The sequence below is a fragment of the Diabrotica virgifera genome, chromosome 4, assembly GCF_917563875.1.
Source record: "Diabrotica virgifera virgifera chromosome 4, PGI_DIABVI_V3a".
Lineage (NCBI taxonomy): Eukaryota > Metazoa > Arthropoda > Insecta > Coleoptera > Chrysomelidae > Diabrotica > Diabrotica virgifera.
Window position 1 is genome coordinate 239,470,389 of NC_065446.1, and position 24,127 is coordinate 239,494,515.

The 24,127-nt window shown below is 35.0% G+C and overlaps 1 protein-coding gene across 1 annotated transcript in view; it reads left to right on the forward strand.

The window, feature by feature from the left end:
* LOC114327146 (signal peptide peptidase-like 3) overlaps nt 1-24,127 on the forward strand; it is an 85,780-nt gene that overhangs the window by 8,143 nt on the left and 53,510 nt on the right. Inside the window, exon 2 of the mRNA XM_050648821.1 lies at nt 20,115-20,468. Within this exon, the coding sequence (XP_050504778.1) occupies nt 20,141-20,468 (328 nt within the window). The 5' untranslated portion in view covers nt 20,115-20,140. The remainder of the gene's footprint in view (nt 1-20,114; nt 20,469-24,127) is intronic.

Genomic DNA, 24,127 nt, shown 5'->3' on the forward strand with positions numbered 1-24,127 from the left:
TATGACGAAAGACGGAAAGGGAAATAATGGCCAAAATAAGAAGAATTGCTAAGGAAGAGAAAATCAAAGGAAATAGCACAAAAACAGGATACCAAAGACTGACAATAAACAATGAATTATGGAAATGGAATAAAGAAAAGGAGCAGCTGGAAAGAATAGAGGAAGACATTGCAAAAAACTAGAATTGAATGCAGTATAAGGAGACCCAACAAAGATGACCCGGCAAAGAAAACGGAAACAAGAATCGAAAAATAATAAACGAGATAATGGCAATATTGAAGAACTACTTAAAATAGCGACGTGAAATATAAGAGGATCATTCCAGGAAGGAAAACTGAAGCATCTAGTAAACGAAGCCAAAAAATATAAATTTGAGCTTGTGGCAACAAGAGACTAAGAAACTGGGATAGGGCAATTAGGAAATAGATGGCTATATAAGCAGTGGAGGCTGTTAAAGGGCTTCCTTTTTTCCAGTAACTCTCGCATTCCTTCTCCTCAATTCGTTTTTCAACGTACAAACAGTCCAAGATCCGTATTTTTCTGCCATAATTTATTATTTATTAAATCGTAATCAAAAACACCATAAACAAACTTTACGAATTGTCAAAACGTTGACCCCCAACTATACTAGCGCCGCCAAGCGGGAGCAACGGCGTACATAGCTGCCATTCACAGAATGGCAACAAACCCGCTTGCAATATAATATGTACAACCATACTGATTCTAACGTTTGACACGGAGAATAGCTTCCTTAGGCAGGCCGCACATCAAAGAAACATGAAACGTAAATCACGTTTCATGGAAATAAAACACTGCTAAACAAATAGACGTCCGGTCATTTATGAAACTCTCAGAAAATAAAAATGTTTTATGAGCATGAATCACACTCGTTTCATTGGTAGGCGGACTTCAAGAATTGTTTACCTGTATTTTATTTTCATGAAACGTGTTTTACGTTTCATGTTTTACGTTTCATGTTTCTTTGGTGTGCGGCTTGCCTTAGGAAACATTTTCGGGCTAGGTGAGTTGAGTTAAATTGTCTTAAAATTATCTGAGGAATCTCCGGTCTTCGTTTGCCAGGAGAGTTTCTAGACACCCTGTATAGAACGGTATAGAACGTTTCTAATTAGGGATGGACTCGAGCCGAACCAAGCTTTTGACAAGCTTGAGCTCGGCTCAAAATTTCGAGCCGAGCTCGAGATAGAAGCTCGGCTTGAACTTCGAGCTACAGGATGAGCTGGTTTCGACTCGGCCCTAATATTTCGAACCGAGCCGAGTCAGGTTCGGCTGGAATTTATTCCATATTTTACGGATACACTGTATATTGAAAATACAATTTGTAGTATGAATTACTTATACTGAAACAAATCAGTCGTAGCAGAAATAAATGAATCACAAAAAGGATTAGAGTATTAGCTAAAATATTGACAAGCTGGAAGGACAGCTCGGCTTGTTTCGAATTCGGCTCACCTCGCAAGAAACAAACCGACTTGACTCGGCTCGTCAAACGAGCCGAGCTAAGCTCTAGCTTGTGACCATCCCTATTAGTCTAGCCGCCAAATAGAGGTCACCGTGTCCTTTTCAATTCTGATGGACAAACTCAACGGTTTCTTATGGATTTTTGGCTGCTGATTACGAATTTCGAGGGTGGATTTCGATCCGAGTGGTCGAAAAATTGTTATAAACAATGTAATTGTTTATAAGGCTCTGGCTCATAAACTAAAAGAGATACAAAAAATGTTTCAAATAAAATTTATTCCTTAATAAAAAACGAAGAAAAAATGGTTTACTAAACTCAAATTCACGAATGCACGAATCAGAATTGGCAGCACCACGTCGGAGGAATTCCTCATTGACACCGGACTTAGACAAGGAGATCCTCTCGCCCCCCTGCTGTTTAACTTCGCACTGGAACATGCAGTGAGGAAAGCTCAGCCACAACTGACAAACGGATTTGCCGCCCAAGGATCAAAAATACTATTAGCCTTTGCGGATGACGTGGACACAATTGCACAATCCACCAGAGATGCAAAAGAAGTTTTCACCCTATTCGAGAACGGAGCCAAAGAAGTTGGTCTTAAGGTCAACGAGGACAAGACCAAGTACATGGTGGTTACGAAGAACCCAAGACCAAGGGTTAGACAAAGCGTACCAATTAATGAATACAATTTTGAAGTCGTCAAAGAATTTAAGTACCTGGGAGCGATCATAACATCTGAAAATAACTATGAAAAGGACGTGGCAGCCAGGATTATTGCAGGAAACAGGGCATATTACTCATTAAGGACCCTACTTAAATCAAAAATACACTCAAGACCAGCAAAAATAAGAGTATATAAGACAATAATTCGTCCCACAATAACGTATGGAAGCGAAACATGGACTCTGAATCAGCGGGAAACAACAAAATTACTGGTACTTGAAAGAAAGATACTGCGGACTATCTATGGGCCTTGCAGAGAAGAGACAACAGGAGAATGGAGAAGAAGACACAATGATGAACTCCAGACAATATACGGAGATGAAAACATAGTACGCTACATTAAATCAAACAGAATACGATGGGCGGGTCACGTACTAAGATCAAGTGACGAAAGACTTATAAACGCCACATTCTGGGAAAGGCCCGATGGAAAAAGGTCAGTTGGTCGCCCAAGAAAGAGATGGAAGGACGCAGTAGCCAGCGATCTACGCAAAATGGGAGTACAGCAATGGGAAATAGCTGCTCAGGACCGACAACAATGGAGGGAAATAGTAAACGCGGCCAAGACTCACATAGAGTTGTAGAGCCAAATGATGATGAAACTCAAATTCAATAATTAGGACTCAAGATATTGGAATATTAGTGCACAATGCAAATTGGAAATTTCAAAATAAGTATTTTTCGAATCTTTATCGATCGTAACTCGGCTTCTACGCATGCAAATGAGCCTTAGAAGATCTCATTACTTTGTATTCATTTGTTTTAAAGTTATACCCGTTTGAAGTTATAATTTTCTTGAAAAAAATTATACATTAATTTGTTTATAAGGGTTTCAAGCAAGTTTGAGCCATAAACATTTATACTTTAATTAACAATAATGATAGAACTCAAAAGCAACAATTTGAGCTTATAAAAATGTTCGTAAGTTTATTTTTGGCCAAGATATCGATATTTTAATGGCGCGCTATGAGGAGCAAGATCGGCTCATGCTCACAGTGTAAAGGTTCACGTGCTAACTTCTCCATGCAAATTATAATATCTATGTATACAGTAAAACCTCCGTTAACCGAAATAATTGGGGGGAGGCTGTTTCGGATAACAAGAATTTCGGATAAAAATAACATTGTTTTTGGTATTCTTCTTTTATCAAATTACATAGTATTCTTGGTCAAAGTTGGCATTAAAAAATACTATGAAGTGATTTCGTAATGTGTTGTATATTTAATAGGGTTCTTTAGTTGTATGAAAGCAATGTTGACGATGTTGACCAATTTACATCGAATTGTTTCCGTTTTGCTATAAAAATTTACTTTTTATTGACGAATGTCAGCCGTTTCGGTTAAACGATGTTTCGGTTAAAAAGGTTTCGGTTAACGGAGGTTTTACTGTATATACGTTATCTTCATTTTTCATTCTTGAAGATCCTAATAAAATTTTATATAATTCTTATATTAAATCATCATACTGTACCTAAAAACTAATATTTCAGAATTATAACTAAAAAGTCAGCTGATATTATTTATTAAGAATAGGCAAGGCCTCCTGAGCAAAATAATGTAACACGAGAGCAGTCGATCGGTGTCTTTACCGCGATATTACTTGACTGTGAGCCGATCTTGCACCTCATATCGCGCCATTAAAATATCGATATCTTGGCCAAAAATAAACTTACGAACATTTTCATAAGCTCAAATGGTTCCTTTTGAGTTGTTCTATCATCATCATCATCATGGTGCTACAGCCCTTAGAGGGCCTCGACCTTCTCAAGCGTTCTACGCCATTCTGTTCTGTCCCTTGCCTGCACTTTCCAGTTGCCGACTCCGATCTTCTCGGCATCTTGTGTTACCCCGTCCATCCATCTCAACTTTGGTCTACCTCGTCTTCTCATTCCCACGGGTTGAGCTGTTAGAATCCTTTTTATCATGTTCGATTCAGGGGCTCGGGCTACATGTCCTGCCCACTGCAGGCGATTTCGCTTAATTATAGTGATAATATCTTTTCCACCAAACGTTTGCTTGTAGATATGCTGCAGTTCAAAGTTATATCTACGCCTCCATATTCCGTTCTCACAAACCGCTCCGAATATCTTGCGTAGTACCTTTCTTTCAAAAATTGATAGAGCGGATTCATCTGTTTTAGTTAGCGTCCATGCCTCTGAACCATATGTGAGAACGGGGACTATCAATGTTTTACGAGTTCTTCTCTCAATACGAGTTTTTTGAGACAGACGTTTGTTAGATAAGTACTTTGATAGACCATGATAACACCTGTTTGCAATTATTATTCGCCTTTTTATTTCCTCAGATGTGTCATTTGTTGTTCTATCATTATTTTTAATTAAAGTATAAATGTTTATGGCTCAAATGTGCTTGAAATCCTTATAAACAAATTAATGTACAATTTTTTAAGAAAATTATAAATTCAAACGTTTATAACTTTAAAACAAATGAAGACAAAATAATTTGACAAACTGTGTTTGGAAACCTATGAATTAAGCTGAAAATGAAACCTTCTAATGCTCATTTGCATACGTAGAAGCCGAGTTACGATCGATAAAGCTTCGAAAAATACTTATTTTGCAATTTGAAATTTGCAATGTGCACTAATTTTACAATATCTTGAATTCTAATTGTTGGATTTGAGTTTAGTAAACGTTTTTTTTTGCGTTTTTTATTGAGGAACAAATTTTATTTGAAACATTTTTTTTGTATCTCTTTTAGTTTATGAACCAGAGCCTTATAAACAATAACAATTTTTTGACCACTCGGATCGAAATTCACCCTCGAAATTCGTAATCAGCAGCCAAAAATCCATAAGAAACCGTTGAATTTGTTCATCTAGACTATATTTCTAATTGCTCCTTTTGCAGCATACTGACGTTTTGAGTTTTTATTTTTGGTAGGTACGTTATTTTGTAGCAGAAAAAAAAATAAATGCGAATTTTTCTATCTAAAATGTACAAAGTTAAGCGTTAACAAGTACTTTACAATACATATTTTTCTCTAATCGAAACATTTTACACCTCGCCAACTGGCTTTCAAATGCCCAACGAAATAGCTTCACTATTTATTTAGTTTAATAACTAAAATTGTTTTCTAAAAAAAGAAGCTCTGTATTCATGGTAAACAACTAGACCAAATCTAATAATAACCATCCAAATTCACTGAACTGTTAACTGGTTTGGAAATTATTTACAGATTTAGAAAAATATATAATTATTGAACTGAAACTATGAAAAAAGGATTTGTGCTAAATATTTAGCTCATTGTTGGACAATTGAATGTTAAATGTATGAAACGATCAAATAAATCACATAACTGTAACATACTGTAAGATGGAAAGAGAAAAATATTGAAACATAAAGAAGCCAGTTTCCTAATACTTTGTTTATAACTCGAAAATGATCAACTTTAGAGATAAATTACACGAGACCTTTTTTGTTTCGAATGATCCTAAAAACCTAAAATAATATGCACTACTACAAGAAATTAAGGCCGGCCGTTGTATGAAAGAGAGGTCCCCAAGTTTCAGTGCAACAGAGAGAAAAGATTCTTTCCCGAGAGATGCTGCCTCTATCGGAGAAATAACGCAATAGATATCTAAGCGAAGCCGCGGACTCCAGACTTTATAGTCAGCTGATAGTTTAGTTTCAGTACAGAGAGGTATGCAGGTGCTGTCTCGCTAAGATGACTCGAAATCGTTTTATATGTGAGGTGCGAACTTTTCATTTTCTAGGAGGTTTAAGGACGGGGTCTCGCTGAAAATTTTACTCGGATAAATACTGTGCTCGTATCTCGTGGTAAAATCTAAACCAAAAGTATTGGAAAAATCTATTTCGCATATTGGTTCATCATAGTTTGTTACCTACTTCTCATGTCCCAATATTATAAAATTATACCAGGGAAGAACAATTATATCACTCAAATTTGTCTAATTGTCTAATTTAGAATGAAAATGTAATTAATGTTTAGAACATTTAATGAAAGCTTATAACCAAGGATGGTACTAAAGATGAGCAATTTGGTCCGTCGGTCTGCCTGACCGCGAATATAACTCCTCCGTCACTGTACCAGGTAGAATAGCGAATGATGTGTCGAATGAAAGCCTATAATCCAAGGATGGTACTAAAGCTGATAAATTTGACCAAGGCTGTCTGTACATCTGTCCGTCCGACCGCGAATGTAACTACTCCGTCATTATGCCAGGTAGAATGACAAATGAGGTGTCGAATGAATGGTTATAATCCAACGATGGTACTAAAGATAAGCAATTTGGTCCGTCGGTCTGCCTGACCGCGAATATAACTCCTCCGTCACTGTACCAGGTAGAATGACAAATAAGGTTTCGAATGAAAGCTTATAACCGAGGATGGTACTAAAGATGAAAAATTTGACCAAGGCTGTCGGTCCATTTGTCCGTCCTACCGCGAATGTAACTTCTCCGTCATTATGCCAGGGAAAATGACAAATGAGGTTTTAAATGAACAATTATAATCCAACGATGGTACTAAAGTTGAGCAATTTGGTCCGTCGGTCTGCCTGACCGCGAATATAACTCCTCCGTCACTGTACCAGGTAGAATGACCAATAAGGTGTCGAATGAAAGCTTATAACCAAGGATGGTACTAAAGATGAGAAATTTGACCAAGGCTGTCTGTCCATATGTCCGTCCGACCGCAAATGTAACTTCTCTCCGTCATTATGCCAGGGAAAATGACAAATGAGGTTTCGAATGAACGATTATAATCTAACGATGGTACTAAAGATGAGCAATTTGGTCCGTCGGTCTGATTGATCGCGAATATAACTCCTCCGTTACTGTACCAGGTAGAATGACAAATGAGGTGTCGAATGAAAGCTTATAATCCAAGGATGGTACTAAAGATGAGCAATTTGACCAAGGCTGTCTGTCCGTCGGTCCGTCCGACCGCGAATATAACTCTTCCGTCACTATACCAGGTTGAATGACAAATGAGGTGTCGAATGAAAGCTTATAATCCAAGGATGGTACTAAAGGTGAGAAATTTGACCAAGGACTTCCGGTTTTACAAATGGGACCGGAAATACTGTTTTAAAGTCACCGGAATAGTAAAAGTGATATATTATCCGACGAGCCTTCGCAAGGCGAGAACATATATATATACTTCCGGTTTCATGAGTGTCTTTCCGTCTGTCCTCCTACATACAACTCCTCCGTATTAATACAGATATAATGACAAATAATGAGGTTTCGAATAAAAGATTATAACACAAGGATGGTATTAAAGATGAGTAATTTAACATCGGACTTCAGTTTTAGAGTTGCAACCGCAAGTATCTGTTTTAAAGTGACTCAAAGTATGATATTAATGTAAATGAATATGATCCAAAATTAGTAAAATCGTATATGAATCGACGCAAAGTTACACGAAGAGTTAAAATATCGACTTCCAGTTCTACTTTCGATTACTTTGGATGAAAACCTAGGACTTACGAAGTCCAATTACTTGTTAACACGATGCTCTTGTGAACATGAACGGAAAGAAATAACACGAGTAGCGTTCATCAGCAAATCATCAACGGCTGATAGCAAAACTCTACGAAACTATATATACGTTATAGTCTAAGATCCGAATATAGGTCGACCTGCACCCATCTGCTTTCCGGATGAGACATTTTTTTATTAAATTTCATACATAGACAAAAACGACTTGCATGGCTTGCCTATCAAATTCGTGTCATAGCTATCCTTAAGGTGGGGTGAGCTTAGAGTTTGAAATAAATATTTCAAGCATATTTTTTTGAATTTTTTTTGAACTTATAATAGAATTCTTAAAATCCCATGGACTGATCGGGTCACAAATGAGGAGGTCCTTACAGAAGAATGGGGAAAAACCGAGAAGTATTAACCACCATCAAATCTCAAAAGTTGGAATACTTTGGACACATTATGCGAAATGAATCCAGATATGCCCTCCTACAAGTCATTCTGCAAGGAAAAATATTTGGAAAGCGAGGTCCAGGAAGAAGAAGAACATCCTGGTTAAAGAACCTCAGAACCTGGTTCAACTCAACATATGTGAAGCTTTCCTGCATTGCTGCAGATAAAATAAAGATTGCCATGCCATGGTGATCGCCAACATTCGTCACGGACAGGCACAGCAAGAAGAAGAGGATAGAATTATTTTATTTTTAAATTAAATAAGCATATTCACTATAATCGTTGATTGATATATTGGACGGCCTCTAATATCTCAATCAACGCTATAATTCAATGAATTAAAAAAAAAATAAGGAAAAATATTAAAAAATAAGCCAACGCTCAGTGAATCATGTGAAACGAAAAGATCAAAAATATTTTATTAGCTTTATGAGTATTATGAGTTTATCGAGCATAACTCTGTCGAGTTTTTTCAGTTATAACGATTTTTGACTTTTTGGTATTACTCAGAAGTCAAAACAACCAAATTTTTGCTCACGAATGGGTGAAAATCAACATATTTATTATAATAAAAAATAAGCATAAACAAAAAAAAATTGTATGTGCAATTTGTTAGCACGTTAAAAATTCGGTTAAAATTCACATTCTTATTCCAGTCAAAACACAATAATTAACAAGTCGCTGATGTGGCATTTCGATCATCGACCGAGAAACACATTAAATTTTTATTACTGGTGTTGATAACGTGAACGGTATCAAATATCGCATCGTGGGCAGCTGTATTGATTTTAAATAATAAAAAATGTGGCAGAGTCTCGAAGAGTTATGTTATAACGCCATTGATGATGATGAGCAAATACTTGAAATTACAAAAATGAATAGGTTTTTTTGTATTACAATCAAGATTATCGTTTTCAGGACAAGCAATTATCATCACAAATAGGATGTTTTGAACAGGGTTATTCAAAGCAGAGTGCTGCATGCACGATTTTTGAAAGAACTCACAATTGGAATTCGATATTTGGTAATCGAAATTACAATTCATGCTTAAATTTAATTGCTAATCACTATTTTCGTACCAAAAACCGGTTTAATGGCGATTGCTATAATAGCCCTATCTATACCTATAACCCATCTGCACACTAATGGAACGCAGATTCAGATAGAGCGCGTTAAACAGTCTTGCTACCTGGGAACTATTATAAATAATGAGCAGTAGAGCAAAAAAGTTGAAAATGGTGGAGGTATTTAGCATGAACGGTTCTCCTTTAAAATCAATATGACGGCTAACCCTTCAGCGGAATTCAGTCGCAATTTTAAATTTACACCACTATTGACCTCCCCTAAAGGTTAGAATTATAAAATTTGGGGCAGCTCGGAAACAAGATTCAATTCAATAAGTATGCTCCCCCACCCCTTTTTAATATATTCCCGCTAACTCGGAAAATATCAACCGCACGAAAAAAATTGTCAAAAAGAAATAATTGTAGGAAATCATATTTGAAACAATTTTAAATATTCGTAAAAAAAATGAAAGAGATCAAAATTCAAAATTATGTAAAAGTTAATTCTATCTACTAAGTTCTATTTTTGTATTATAGGTACCTACATTTTTGTCGTAAAACTCATAATTAACGAGACAATTCAATAGTTATGCTCTAACTCTAACCTCTAACTGTCACTATTTCCCCCCATAACTTGGAAAATATCGACATCATAAAATAGTTATTTTCCTAACTAGTGCGGAAAGTGATAATTTCACGCATGAGACTGTCGTTGACCCGAACGACGCGATAGCGGAGTTCGGGCAGGCATTCGAGTGCGAGGAACACACTTTCCGCACGAGTTAGGAATAATATTTATTCTAGGGCCGTACGTTTGGAAAAAGCCACAAAAAAATAGAGTTATATCAATTTTTATTTAGAAGTGAAAATACACAAATCAATAATTTGACAAGGTTGTCAAAAACAAACTTTCAATATTAGTTTATTGCATGTATTATAATATATTATAATGCAATATTACAAGGTATTTTACTTTCCCGCAAGTCGTGCGTGAAAGTGCAACTTTCGGAAACGAAATGCGTGCGTGAATCTTTAGTACCATGGTTGGATTATAACCGTTCACTGTACACTCGTCACCTCATCTGTCATTCTGCCTGGCATAATGACGGAGTAGTTACATTCGCGGTCGGACGGACCGATGGACAGACAGCCTTGGTCTAATTTCTCATCTTTAGTACCATCCTTGGATTATAAGTTTTCATTTGACACCTCATTTGTCATTCTACCTGGTACAGTGACGGAGGAGTTATATTCGCGGTCAGGCACACCGACGGATCAAATTTCTCATCTTTAGTACCATCGTTGGATTATAACCATTCATTCGACACGTCATTAGTCATTCTACCTGGCATATTGACGGAGTAGTTACATTCGCGGTCGGACGGACCGATGGACAGACAGCCTTGGTCAAATTTCTCAACCTTAGTACCATCCTTGGTTATAAGCTTTCATTCGACACCTTATTTGTCATTCGACCTGGTACAGTGACGGAAGACTTATATTCGCGGTCAGGCAGACCAACGGACCAAATTGCTCATCTTTAGTACCATCGTTGGAATATAACCGTTCATTCGACACCCCATTTGTCAATCTACCTGGCATAATGACGGAGTAGTTACATTCGCGGTCGGACGGACCGATGGACAGACAGCCTTGGTCTAATTTATCATCTTTAGTACCATCTTTGGATTATAAGCTTTCATTCGACACCTCATTTGTCATTCTACCTGGTACAGTGACGGGGGAGTTATATCCGCGGTCAAGCAGACCGACGGACCAAATTGCTCATCTTTAGTACCATTGTTGAATTATAATCGTTAATTCGACACCCCATTTGTCACTAATCCTGGCATAATGACGGAGTCGTTACATTCGCGGTCGGACGTACAGATGAACAGATAGCCTTGGTCAAATTTCTCATCTTTAGTACCATCCTTGGTTATAAGCTTTCACTGGAGACCTTATTGGTCATTCTACCTGGTACAGTGACGGAGGAGTTATATTTGCGGTCAGGCAGACAGACGGACCAAATTCGTTGGAATATAACCGTTCATTCAACATCCCTTTTGTCAATCTACCTGGCATAATGACGGAGTAGTTACATTCGCGGTCGGACGGACCGATGGACAGACAGCCTTGGTCTAATTTCTCATCTTTAGTACCATCTTTGGATTATAAGCTTTCATTCGACACCTCATTTGTCATTCTACCTGGTACAGTGACGGGGGAGTTATATTCGCGGTCAAGCAGACAGACGGACCAAATTGCTCATCTTTAGTACCATCGTTGGGTTATAACCGTTCATTCGACACCCCATTTGTCAATCTACCTGGCATATTGACGGAGTAGTTACATTCGCGGTCGGACGGACCGATGGACAGACAGCCTTGGTCAAATTTCTCAACCTTAGTACCATCCTTGGTTATAAGCTTTCATTCGACACCTTATTTGTCATTCTACCTGGTACAGTGACGGAAGACTTATATTCGCGGTCAGGCAGACCGACGGACCAAATTGCTCATCTTTAGTACCATCGTTGGAATATAACCGTTCATTCGACACCCCATTTGTCAATCTACCTGGCATAATGACGGAGTAGTTACATTCGCGGTCGGACGGACCGATGGACAGACAGCCTTGATCTAATTTCTCATCTTTAGTACCATCCTTGGATTATAAGCTTTCATTCGACACCTCATTTGTCATTCTACCTGGTACAGTGATGGAGGAGTTATATTCGTGGTCAAGCAGACCGACGGACCAAATTGCTCATCTGTAGTACCATTGTTGGATTATAACCGTTCATTCGACCCCTCATGTGTCATTCTACCTGGCATAATTACGGAGTAGTTATATGCGCGGTCGGATGTACCGACGGACAGACAGCCTAAATTTCTCATCTTTAGTACCATCCTTGGATTATAAGCATTCATTTGACAACTTTATTGGGCAAAAATATTTCTTGGGGATTTTTTGCGGGGATATTTTGTCAAAAAAAAATTGTGGGTATTATCTGTCCGGGATTTTTTGTGGGGATTATTTGTCCGGGGATTTTTTGTCCTTGGATTTTTGTCCGGGGATAATTTGTGGGGATTTTTTGTCCGGGATTATTTGTCCGGACCCCTAATAAACTCATATTTGTCAAGTACCGAAATTTCCTAAGGAAAGTTTCAAACGGGCCATTACGCTCCTGAATTTTTGATGTTTATTTAATTTTTTTCGTAGCGCCATCTTATACATAATTGCTACATTAACAGAGCTTAGATTCTTACAGATTCCTATACTTTTTGTGTATTATATGTACAAGATTTAAGTTTCACATGCCAATTTCTATTAATTCCAGAAATTTAATTTAAAAGTACACCACGCAAAAAGTAGTTTATTAATTCACATTTTTTTAACGTTACATCCTTCCGTTACATATAGGCTAGTGCTAAACGGACTTTTATCATGAAATTCATTTAAATACTTGAGTAATTTAGATATAAACGCTCTTATATTTATTGAGAAAAAAGCAAAACTTTCACATTTTTTTATAAACAATACACAACAGGTAGGGTAGCAAAAATATGGCTGTAATTAGCGAGATATATTGTTAGTAGGTTAAGCATTTTTCGGTATACATATATGCTCTAGATTATGAGTGGTGTACTTTATAAAGGTGATGGGATCGCCTATACTTGTAACATTACCAATGGCCGGCCTTAACGCACCACCTTAAAAAAGGATCTTTTTAGATGTCTCTAATTTCCTAAACCCGTTATCCCATTTAAATGATTTTTTTAATATGTTATAGCTTTATTCTTTAACAATATCGTAATAATATTGTTGCTAGACAGGTAAATTGTCATTGTATATCGGGTGTACCAATCAAACTGTGTTTTTTTTTCTCAAAGTTCACCACGCCTGTGGAAAATTCTAGCATTTATAAAATACCGAAATTAAAACCCAACTAGAGCCTCAGATTTTCCTAACATTCTGTTTTTTTATTCAATCGCTTATGTGTGATGTTTTTCATCAATTCAGGGTGTGCGACAAACTTTAAGGGGTAATTATGCATGAAAAAGAAATGACAGTTTACTTTATAAACGTATGTTCGCAAATGCTTCGTTTCCGAGATACGGGGTGTTGAAATTTTTCTTACAAACTGACGACTTATTTACAGCACTAAAACCGGTTGAGATATGCAAATGGGTGGGTTTTAAAAACGGGTCATATTACCTGTATGCACGCCAATGGTGAATATAAAATTCTTAATTGTAGTTCAAAAAAACGCAATCAATACCTCTTAAAACCTACCAAATTTCATTTGCATATCTCAACCGACTTGCTCGCAGCGTGCACGCCGATTAAAAAGACGCAAATGTGCATAGAGCCTAAAGGGCGTGTCCATAGTGCACGTTGGTTTTCGAAGTCAGCGCCGAGTCCGTGTGCAAATAGTCCTTAAACGAGCCTGTCCAAAGTGCACCTGCGCGCTGTTATTATAGTCGAGGAAATGAAGCATTTTGGCTCGCAATTTTTTCGTCCAGCATGGATTTACTTGAAATTTTCACAAAAGGTAGGGAATAGTCCAACGATCATTTTCTATATCATGCCGCTGTACGCTAAAACCTTGGGGGTGGTTGCCACCCCATCTCGGGGGCGGGAATTTTTTATTACATTTTAACCATGTAAATCGATGTAAAAAGTAATTCTAAGAAAAAAATGTGTTTTACATTTTCTTCGTAAAACTAATATTTTTCGAGTTATTCGCGCTTAAAGTAACAGTTTTTCGATGAAAAAATCGACTTTTTTAGAGGGTTTTTTGAGAATACCTCGAAAAATATGCATCTAATCAAAAAAACTGTAGATATCAAAATTGTATCTTTTAGTAACACAAACCAAATTCTTTTTCTGTAATATCTTTAAGACCAATACAAACCGAGATACGGCATGTTAAAAGTTAGCTTTTTTCGTCAAATGCATAATTTGAAATATTCAAAGTAAAATAACGGCATAACTTTGCATTTTTCGAGGAAAACTTAAATAATCTTTTTTCAAGTATACAGTTAGGCCTTTCAAAAAATAATAATAAAAAGTTTCTAGCCTGAAAATTAAGCGACTTATGATCAAGAAAGGTCGGTACCTGCTTTTCTCTATGAAAAAATCACTGAAAACAACCCCCTAACTACCCTCCTAATTAAAAATTGGTCTTCACCTTTCTGTAATTCCTTTTATATTTGTATTATCAATAATACACCCAAGAAGTTTGACCTATTTAAAAGGCCTAATTTTAGAAAAATTGGAGTTTAAAGAAAAATTAATTTTTTGGAATTTCCCATTTTTCACCTTTTACTTCAAAAGATCTCCGAAAATACTGGAGATACGAAAAAAATGATGGACTACTAAATTGTAGGTTTTTTAATAACTAAAATTCCCTTTTGCATAGATTTTCATTATAGTGAACAGTTAGCGAGATATAGCTATTTAAAACCTCTATTTACGAGCAAACACCCCCTTATTCGAGCCCTTTAAACCCACCCTAACTAAAAACTAATTAAAAACTAAGGGATCTAACGGAATTTAGTTTACACAGTCTTATAACTCTTCAAAAATCCTAGTCATTTTTGAAAAAACTTTTTATCGCCAAAAATGAAAGAGATATGTTTATAAAACGATTTTTTTTTTCGAAAAATTTGGATAGTCCGCTTATGGATAATTTTCAATGTATGTATAATACCACAGAACCGGTTCGTATACTGGAAGATGGCTAAAAAACTATTTGTATTTGTACATGTTTGTAAATTCGTATTTTTGTGTAAATAAATGATTTTGTAATTCTTTAATTCTACTTTTTTTTCTGTATAGATCTATTAAAATATCTACTTATAAAAACTGTAATGTTATTAAGGGTGGTTTTGAAATATTATGATATTATATCCTAAAGTATAAAACAATCATTATTTAACCAATCAAAACCAAATTTTACCCATATTAAAGTTTACAATGTTTTTATATAATTTTTGACATTAAGGGGTACTTTACATCCCTAAAAATAATCAACGCCCTTAAGCATGATATATAATATGTACAGGGTGAGATGATCCTAATCCCAAATTTTTAAGTAAATCGATCCAAGCCGAAATTATTATTTTAGGATAAGTAAATTTTTTATATATAGCTCCAACAAGGGTGGTTTTAAGGGTTGAAATATTATGATAGTATATCTTAAAGCATAAAACAATCGAAGAGTACAGTGCAAAAAGGGGGAATGTCAGTTTTTTTCATTTTTCGAGTTAATGTTGGTAACAGTTACTCTGAATATAGCAGATTAATGTCAACCATCGTTCAAAGCTGAAACGGTGACAGTCACTGATAAAAAAGCATTTAAATATATGTGGTAGCAAGCAAAAACGGGGATAGTCTAAACCTTTAAAACCAGTTTTCTCACAATTGTACTTTATTGACATTCCCTCTTTTTGCAGTGTACTCTTCATAATCATTATGTAACTAATAAGAACCAAATGTTCACAATATTAAAGTTTAAAATGTTATTTTATATTTTTTTACAAGTAGGGGTAGTTTTCACCCTTAAAAAACTAAAAGTGTACAAAGGCTCAATATAGAAAATGAACTAGAGGGTGTAATGAGCCTAATGCCAAATTTTTGTACAAATCGATGCTGGACGAAAAAATTGTGAGGTTTTGCCATTTTTTCAGCTTTATTTCCTCGACTATTAGGATTATTCGTACACGGACTCTGCATTTCAAAGGCCTCCAATTTGTTTACGGTTGATGTTTTAAGGGTCCACGTTTCATCTGCATAGAAAATAGTCGACCAGATGTAGCATTTTGATACACGTAGTCGAATTTCGAGAATCACATAGCAGTCTTTTGATTTTTTCGAATGATTTTCTGGCCTGTTCTATTCTCGATCTTATTTCTAGATCAGGATTTATGCTGCTGTCGATCCAACACCCCAGGTACTTAAATTTATTGACCTGTTCTAAAATGTGCCCGTTTATTGTGCAAGGTTGAGGTACATTTTGGTTTTTTTGGATTGACATCACTTTGGTTTTCTTAATGTTTATTTTCATATCGAATTGCTCACAGATTGATTTGGTCCTATCGATGATGAGTCGTTCTAGACCCAAGTCGGAATCCGCAATCAACTCCGTATCATCAGCGTATCTGATGCTGTTGATTAATGTTTACGCCATTCACCTTGACTCCATCCTTGAAATCCTCCTGTACCTCTAAATAGAAATTCGAGATAAAGATTCAATAGCAGGGGTGACAAAACACATCCTTGTCTAACTCCCCTCCTACTTTCTATATCTGCGGACGTGAAACCTTCGATCCTAATTCGGCTTTGGTTCCAGTATACATACATAAATTTTTTATGTCTTTCCATCTAAACCGAATTCTTGTAATCGTTCTAATCGTAGATCGTGTTTTACTCTATCAAATACTTTTTCGAAGTCTACGAAGCATAAAAATATATCTTTCTGTTGAATTTAGCATTTTTGGGTAAGAGCTAGTAAACTAAACAGGTCTTCTCTCGTTTCCATGCCGGCTCTGAATCCAAACTGATCGTTTCCGATGATCGTTGATCGTTTCGCACTTTTTATAGATTTGGTTATGTACGACTTTCAATAGGACTTTTACTGCGTGACTCATAGGGCTGATCAGACGGAACTCGTGGCAGTGTTGGCTGTTTTTGGTGGTTTGGCTGTTTTGGTAGTTGGATGAATATTGATTCTAGCCAGTCTTTGGGCACTTTTCCTGTATCATAAATGCGATTGAATAAAAGGACAATCATTAATATTTCGATGTTTTCTTCACTGATCAAGTTCAAAAGTTCTGGGTATATTCCATCTGGACCTGGGCTCTTATTTGTTTTGAGTTGATTAATGGCATTTATAATTTCAGTTTTCAGAATTTTTGGTCCTTCGTGTGGTTGTTTAATCTTCTTGGTTCTTCACGTATGCCGTTAAAAAGAATTTTGATATAGCTTTCCCATTCTTTCAGTTTATCTTCGTAACTAACTGTAGCAGTTTGCTATTCGTGTTCAGAATGGCGTGTAAAGTTGTTCTCTTGTTAGTCGATGTGAATTCTTTTCGATGCGAGAGAGTACCACGTGACCTATAATCATAATTAATGCTCCCAGCGAAAAGCTGTAGGAAGAGCCCTACTAGAGGCTTCGTGGAGCACCGGGATCTGCGGAGTACACTTTGTGTAACGTTTTCTAGGGTCTTCTTTTTTTATCATGTATTTATATATATATATATATATATATATATATATATATATATATATATATATATATATATATATATATATATATATATATTGTTATATTTCTATTTGATATGAAAATTAAATTTTGATAATTATAAGCATAATTCAATTTAATATAAAATATTTTCAATTTTCTCAACCACGGGCATATAAATTTAGAACAACCTGTATACAACAAATTGTCATATGTAATTTTAAGAAGTGATTAGAAGAAGCTTACGAAACTCGGACAATGCGACTAGAATAAACAAAGTGAATGGCGCGTACCATCATCGTTGTTCGCGGAAGGTTCGATCATTAGCCTATGCTAAATAAGACTCAGTTGAAATCGATAATAGGTCATTATCGTTGTTCGCGGAAGGTTCGATCATTAGCCTATGCTAAATAAGACTCAGTTGAAGTAGATAATAGGTCATTACATTTTGTAAATAGTAGAAAGTAATTTTAGAATGGGAATTAACTATTTTTTTTTTGAAATCCATTAAGCATATTTAGAAAGATTAAAAATTGGTTTTGAGGAATACTGCGAATGAGAGTTGGTGGTGGAAGGTTGATTTGTGAATCTGGAAGGGATATTTAGAAAGTAGGGGAATGAATGACAAATAGAGATCAGAATGTTTTGAGCTGTCGAGAAATGAAGTCCAGTAGTAGACGGTAGTGTACGGAGAGTGAGAAAGCCGGTGTAGTTCCGTGAGTGTGGAGTATCTATCGTGGAACGAGAGGTAGGCCAGGTTGAGAGTAAAGAACCTCCTTGAGCCAAGAGTTCCCGGTAGCTGATTGCAGTTTCGAAAAAGGTAGAACACAGCATCACGACAGAAGCAGGAACGAGAGCTATACGAGCTAGTTTCAAAGGAGAACATTACTGGAAGCCAGGACGAGGTTTTGATCGCAGCCAAGGATAGCAGGAAACGGGTCTTGTGTGAAGACATTCTCAGTTCACCAGAAAAAGGTCAGTCTCATTTGTTTGGACATGAATGTATGGGTTTTTCGTATTAAATACCACATTTAAAATTGAAGAACATAATCAATAATATCAGAAAAGCTTCATCAAACTTAAATAGAATTGTTGCTAATAAATCATAATAGTTAAATGTTAATACAAACTTTCAATTGGAAACCAAAAGGAAATAAGATTCCCATGTGTAAATGTTATGTTTAGGAATAATAAGATATAGCAAATATTAAGCAGTGATTGCCATTTAAATAAAATAAACAATATTTTGATTATAATTGTAACCCATATGTGTGTATTATTTTACTCTTTTCTTTCCTATCCCGATTAGGAACCATTGAGAAATACTTAGAAGCCACGTAAGTAAGTAATTCATTTTATAAAAAGCCCTGAGATTGAAAACATATTGATATGTGATCTGGTAAATTAATTAGATTATTATTAATGCATTGATTAAATTAAATGACATATAAGAATATTATCTCATATCAATAATCAAGATCACATCAATATATATATATATATATATATATATATATATATATATATATATATATATATATATAACCGGTTCTATAGCGTTCTACGCCTTCCGGTACCCAATCGCCAAGCCTGTCGATCTAGCCAGTCATTTTCTTGAAGATTTCTTTCTGACATGGCTTTTGTAATTCCTTGTTTCCAGGAGGTCGGTGGCCTTCCTCTTTTCCGTTTTTCTGGCGGTATCCATCTCATTGTAATTTTTGGTAATCTTTCATCTCCCATTCGTTGGACGTGTCCATACCAGGTAAGTTGGTTTCGTTGTACCTCGTCCACTATTGTTTTCTGCTTACCTACTTTTTCTCTGATCTGTTTATTTCGAACATGGTCCCATCTCGATATTCTGGTAGATCTTCTAAAAAAATCCATTTCAGTGGTAAGCAGCTTATTTTCGGATTTTTTTGTCATTTGCCACACTTCGGAGCCATACGTTAAAATTGGTTTCAGAATAGCGTCGTACATCCTCATTTTTGTATTTAAATTTATGTTATATTGCCATAAGACAGGGTTCAGGGCTCTAGTAACCTTTCTAGCCTTCGTCACTCTATCATCTATACTGGGTTCCGTTCTTCCACTATTTGTTAATTTAATCCCTAGATATATATACTCCGTACAACCCCTGATGTAGTCACTTCCGTCAAGATCTAGGTCCTCCTGTTGTATTTGGTTACCGATGTGTAGATATTGTGTTTTCCTTATGTTTACCTCTAAACCCCATTTCCTGTATTCTTCCATCAATTTTCTAGTCATATATTCTAAGTCTTCCTTATCTTGGGCAACTACCACCTGGTCGTCTGCGTAGTTCAAAGTGTATAATGTTATGTCTCCGATTGGTATACCCATACCACTGCATTTCTGTTTCCAAAGTCTGAGAGCACCGTCGGTATATATATTGAAAAGAATGGGAGATAAGCAGCACCCTTGTTTAAGGCCTTTTGTTTCTTGGAAGCTAGATGACAGGTGGTTACCTCTCTTTACTCTTGACATAGAATCTTTATAGAGGGATTGTATGGCTTTGATGACAGTTGCAGATATGTGTGTATTGTCCAAAACCTCCCACAGTTTTTTCACGTCATGTATTTACAAAAGCTAAAGTTAAAAGTTTATACTTGGTAAAACTCTATCGGAAATAGTTAAACTTGAATGTTATTTTGTTTCAGATAGTGACAAAAGAAAAACTGCCGTAATGGCAGACACTCAAAGCCAAACAGTCGAATACCAGTGGGCCTACTCCATAATGGACTCGAGCCGGGTGTCCACGTTCCTAATATCAATGTTGCTCATCGTGTACGGATCGTTTCGCAGCCTTAACATGGAGCAAGAAGCCAGGGAACGCGCCAACGGTACAACGAATTCCCTGCTGAATCCCCCCCAGAGCGTTCCCGCAGAGAACGGCGTCCAGACGTTGGACACCATGCAGGCGCTATGTTTGCCTTTGGGGGCTAGTGTGTCATTGTTGGTCATGTTTTTCTTTTTCGATTCTATGCAGATGTTGTTCGCAATATGCACAGCTGGTAAGTACAACTTGGTCTTCTCTTAACCCTTTAAGTGCCAGTGGTAGCTATATTTACCACTTATTAAAAGTTATTTTTCTAGCAGTGGGTACTAGACCATAAGCACCAACAGTACTGCTGCAGAGGATATTTGGTGAAATTAGACACTACACGATTCATTTATTCCTACACCAATCCGAAAGTCATTGAGTGGTAAAGATAGCTACCAGTATGCATTTGTGTAGGGTACTTTACGAGTGTCATTGTTATAATAATTTATGTTAGTTTTTTTAGTTTGTTTATTGAAATTTTGGATAATAAAAAGTGTAGTGGTGTAAAATATAGCGTAAAAAACGTTTTGTCATAATAAAGAGGTAATATTATTGATTTATGAAAGTTATATTAATCTATTCAACATTGAAAATATATCTTACCTAATTTTTTTTACAAACTTTACAATTATTTTCCCTGAATACATGGCAATTTTTGTGGTTTGTGACATGAATACGATTTTATCAAAAAAAAGTCGGAATTAAAAGGGCCAAAAAAAGCAAAATTAAAGGCACTACCATAGATGTTCTAACTGCAGTTCAAATAAGAAACAGCCAAAAAAGTGATGTAGCATTATGCAAAGAATGTTTTTCTATATATCATCAGAAATGAAGTTTGAAATACATGTTTTTCTCTTTTACAACTTTTCTTTCAGTGTGTAGATATAGCGGTACAAATCTTTACCAGAGGTAAATGCTCAAACGCATCCTGGTAGCAATATTTACCACTCCATAACACATCAATTTCAAGATAATTTCCGTTTTTCTATCAGGTAACCTATTAACTTCTATTTTATTTCACAATTTTCGAAAATATTTGTCTCAAAAAGAAATAATTATACAAAATTTTTATAAGTACAGTGTTGTCTAATTTTTCTAAATTTTAACATTTAATCATAATCGTATTCAGTCGGAAACCTTCCAGTGCCGATTTATGTCCTATTAATACAAATTTTATGAAATTTGGTCCGCCATATCGGATTGGCCATTTTGAACTTTTTAATTTTGATATCAAGTTCTTAATCAACGAAGTTAAAAAAATATCTATTTATGTCCAAATGATCCGAAATATGTGAAGTTAGGCCCACCATATTCGATCCGTAATTTTAAGTGTTTCAATTTTGACATCAAATTCCTAATCAGCAAGGTCGAAAGTCTATGGTTTGTTTTTAAACCAAGAGGACTAAACAAGACAGATTCACACCCAAGAAAGTCACTAGAAATATTACCAAATACATCTTCTTTTTTGGTTGATCATATCGGCCTACGACGGTAATCCACACATATATTATACTAATACGTCGCTAAAGAGTTCTAAAAACAACTGTTTTTTAAATAAAAGTAGACTAAAAATCTAAAAATTAAAGGAATAACGCAGAAAATACAAAAAATCGCTGACATAACTTAATTAACCTTTGAAATGTTAAGAGTGTCAAAATTTTATAAATGTCATTAGTGTCAAAATTTGATAACAGTGGAGTAAACTTGCCTGAGGTTGGACCAATTACAAACAAGCTTTATGGCGCGGAAAATTTGAATTACTCCTCTTGTTTAAAAACAGACTACAGTACACATTTATGTCCAAATTGTTGTATTATATTTAGAGTTTTGGCCCCACGTTTTCAGCAATTCTTCATACTGTGCCTATCTACTGACCCTATTTTTATGTAATGCAAAGTGGTAAATATATTAACCAGAGTTATATTACCACTTCTAACAATTTCTGAATATTGGTATGAGAACCATTGCAAAAATTCGTTTAACCTTATTCCCGTGAAACATGTTTTAATATGGACAGAGCACAAACTTTTAGCCAGATAAACAGTGTATTCTCAGATCCTGGAAGATTAGTTTTATAATACAATTAAAAAAAAAATAGATATATTTTAGTAAACATATTAATGTAAATTTAGTAATAAAAAGTCAGTAATTTTATATTTCCTGCCAAAATAAAAAAATTAACAATGTAAATGTGCTTGAATATTTATATTTATTTTAAAGAGATTACATGCATATAGTCGAACAAACATAAATAAGTTTACGTCATGGTAATAGTGTTCATGGCCTGAGGAATCTTCAACGGAACATTAATAATAATTCTATTGCAACTGTAGAGAGCACGCGACTTTTTTACCTACAGTAACTTTCACTCATTTGTAAAACAAGAATCATATGACACTATATCTATAATGAAAATAACCCAAGTTGTTGAAAAATATTTTTGGTAATATTTAACATCACGGATGTAGCAGATTTTACATGTGCGATAACTCAAGTACTACAAAAAAAAAAGAAAAGTAAAGCAGTGGAGGAGGAGTAGCGTTAAAAGTCCCAGAAAAAGGAGAATATTTTGGAATATAAGATAAAAAGATGAAAAGTGCATGATGATGATGAAAATTTGCCTCACAAACAGATTGGGAAAAATATTACAAAAATTAAATTTGTCTTGTGAGAAGTAACGTTACAAATCAGTGATAAAATAGTTATAAAAGATATTCGAAAATACAGACTAAAAATTCCTGTCGGCAAAGCTTAAATATTTTGAGCCATTTGAATCGCCTATGCCGCCTATGGTGTTACACAAGGTTCAAGCATAATAGGGACATTATTACAATTGATTATAAAATTCAATTAAATAAAAGTTTCAATATGTGTCATAATTTCTTGATAATCTACACTAGTTTTGTGAAAGAAATCAGAACCAAAAAATTTATACACAATGTAATTTATACACCGAGTAATTTTAATTGAAAACACAACACCTTGGTTGCGTTTAGAGACATTTATAAACTTACATGGAGTGCGTTACGAGGCGTTTACGAGTATTAAAAAATATTGCATAAATGTTCCGACCCAAAAAAATACCCTATATATTAAATTTTTTTTAAATGGATTTTGCATTTGAAAATAATATGAAAAACTAAATTTAGGGGTATACTTTGAATTTTCGGCAAAATGATTTTTCTGGTAAAATTTTGAATTTGAATTATGAAATTATGTGCATTGCGAAGCTCAAAGTAAAATAAATTAAAATATGACTTAATTTTAATTAATACCATTATTTTATAAATTGGTAAAATATTAACATTTGCACACATAACAATAATTTGTTATGGTGGTAATTTTGAATAAGTGCTTTAGTTCTGAATAGTTATTATATTGCAAATTTTCGCTGTTTGTTATAATTTTTAGATACTTTGTTGATTAAATTGATGTATTCTTTATTGACCCTTTATTATTTATTCATTATTTAAAGATGAATATTCGCCATAAACTATTTGTCGCACATAATTAAAAAACACTGAAATGTTAACATTTTACCAATTTAGATTAAATAATGGTATTAATTAAAATTAAGTCGCATTTTAATTTTTTCTGTTTAGAGCTCTCGCAATTGACATAATTTCAGAATTCAAGTTCAAAATTTTACCAGAAAAATCATTTTGCCGAAAATTCAAAGTATACTACTAAATTTAGTTTTTCATCCTCTTTTCAAATGCAAAATCCATTTTAAAAAAATTTAATATACAGGGTATTTTTTTGGGTCGGAACATTTATGCAATATTTTTTAATCCGGACCTGGATTTTTTATAATTGTAAATAAATTAATTGATTGGGCACCTAAAAGAA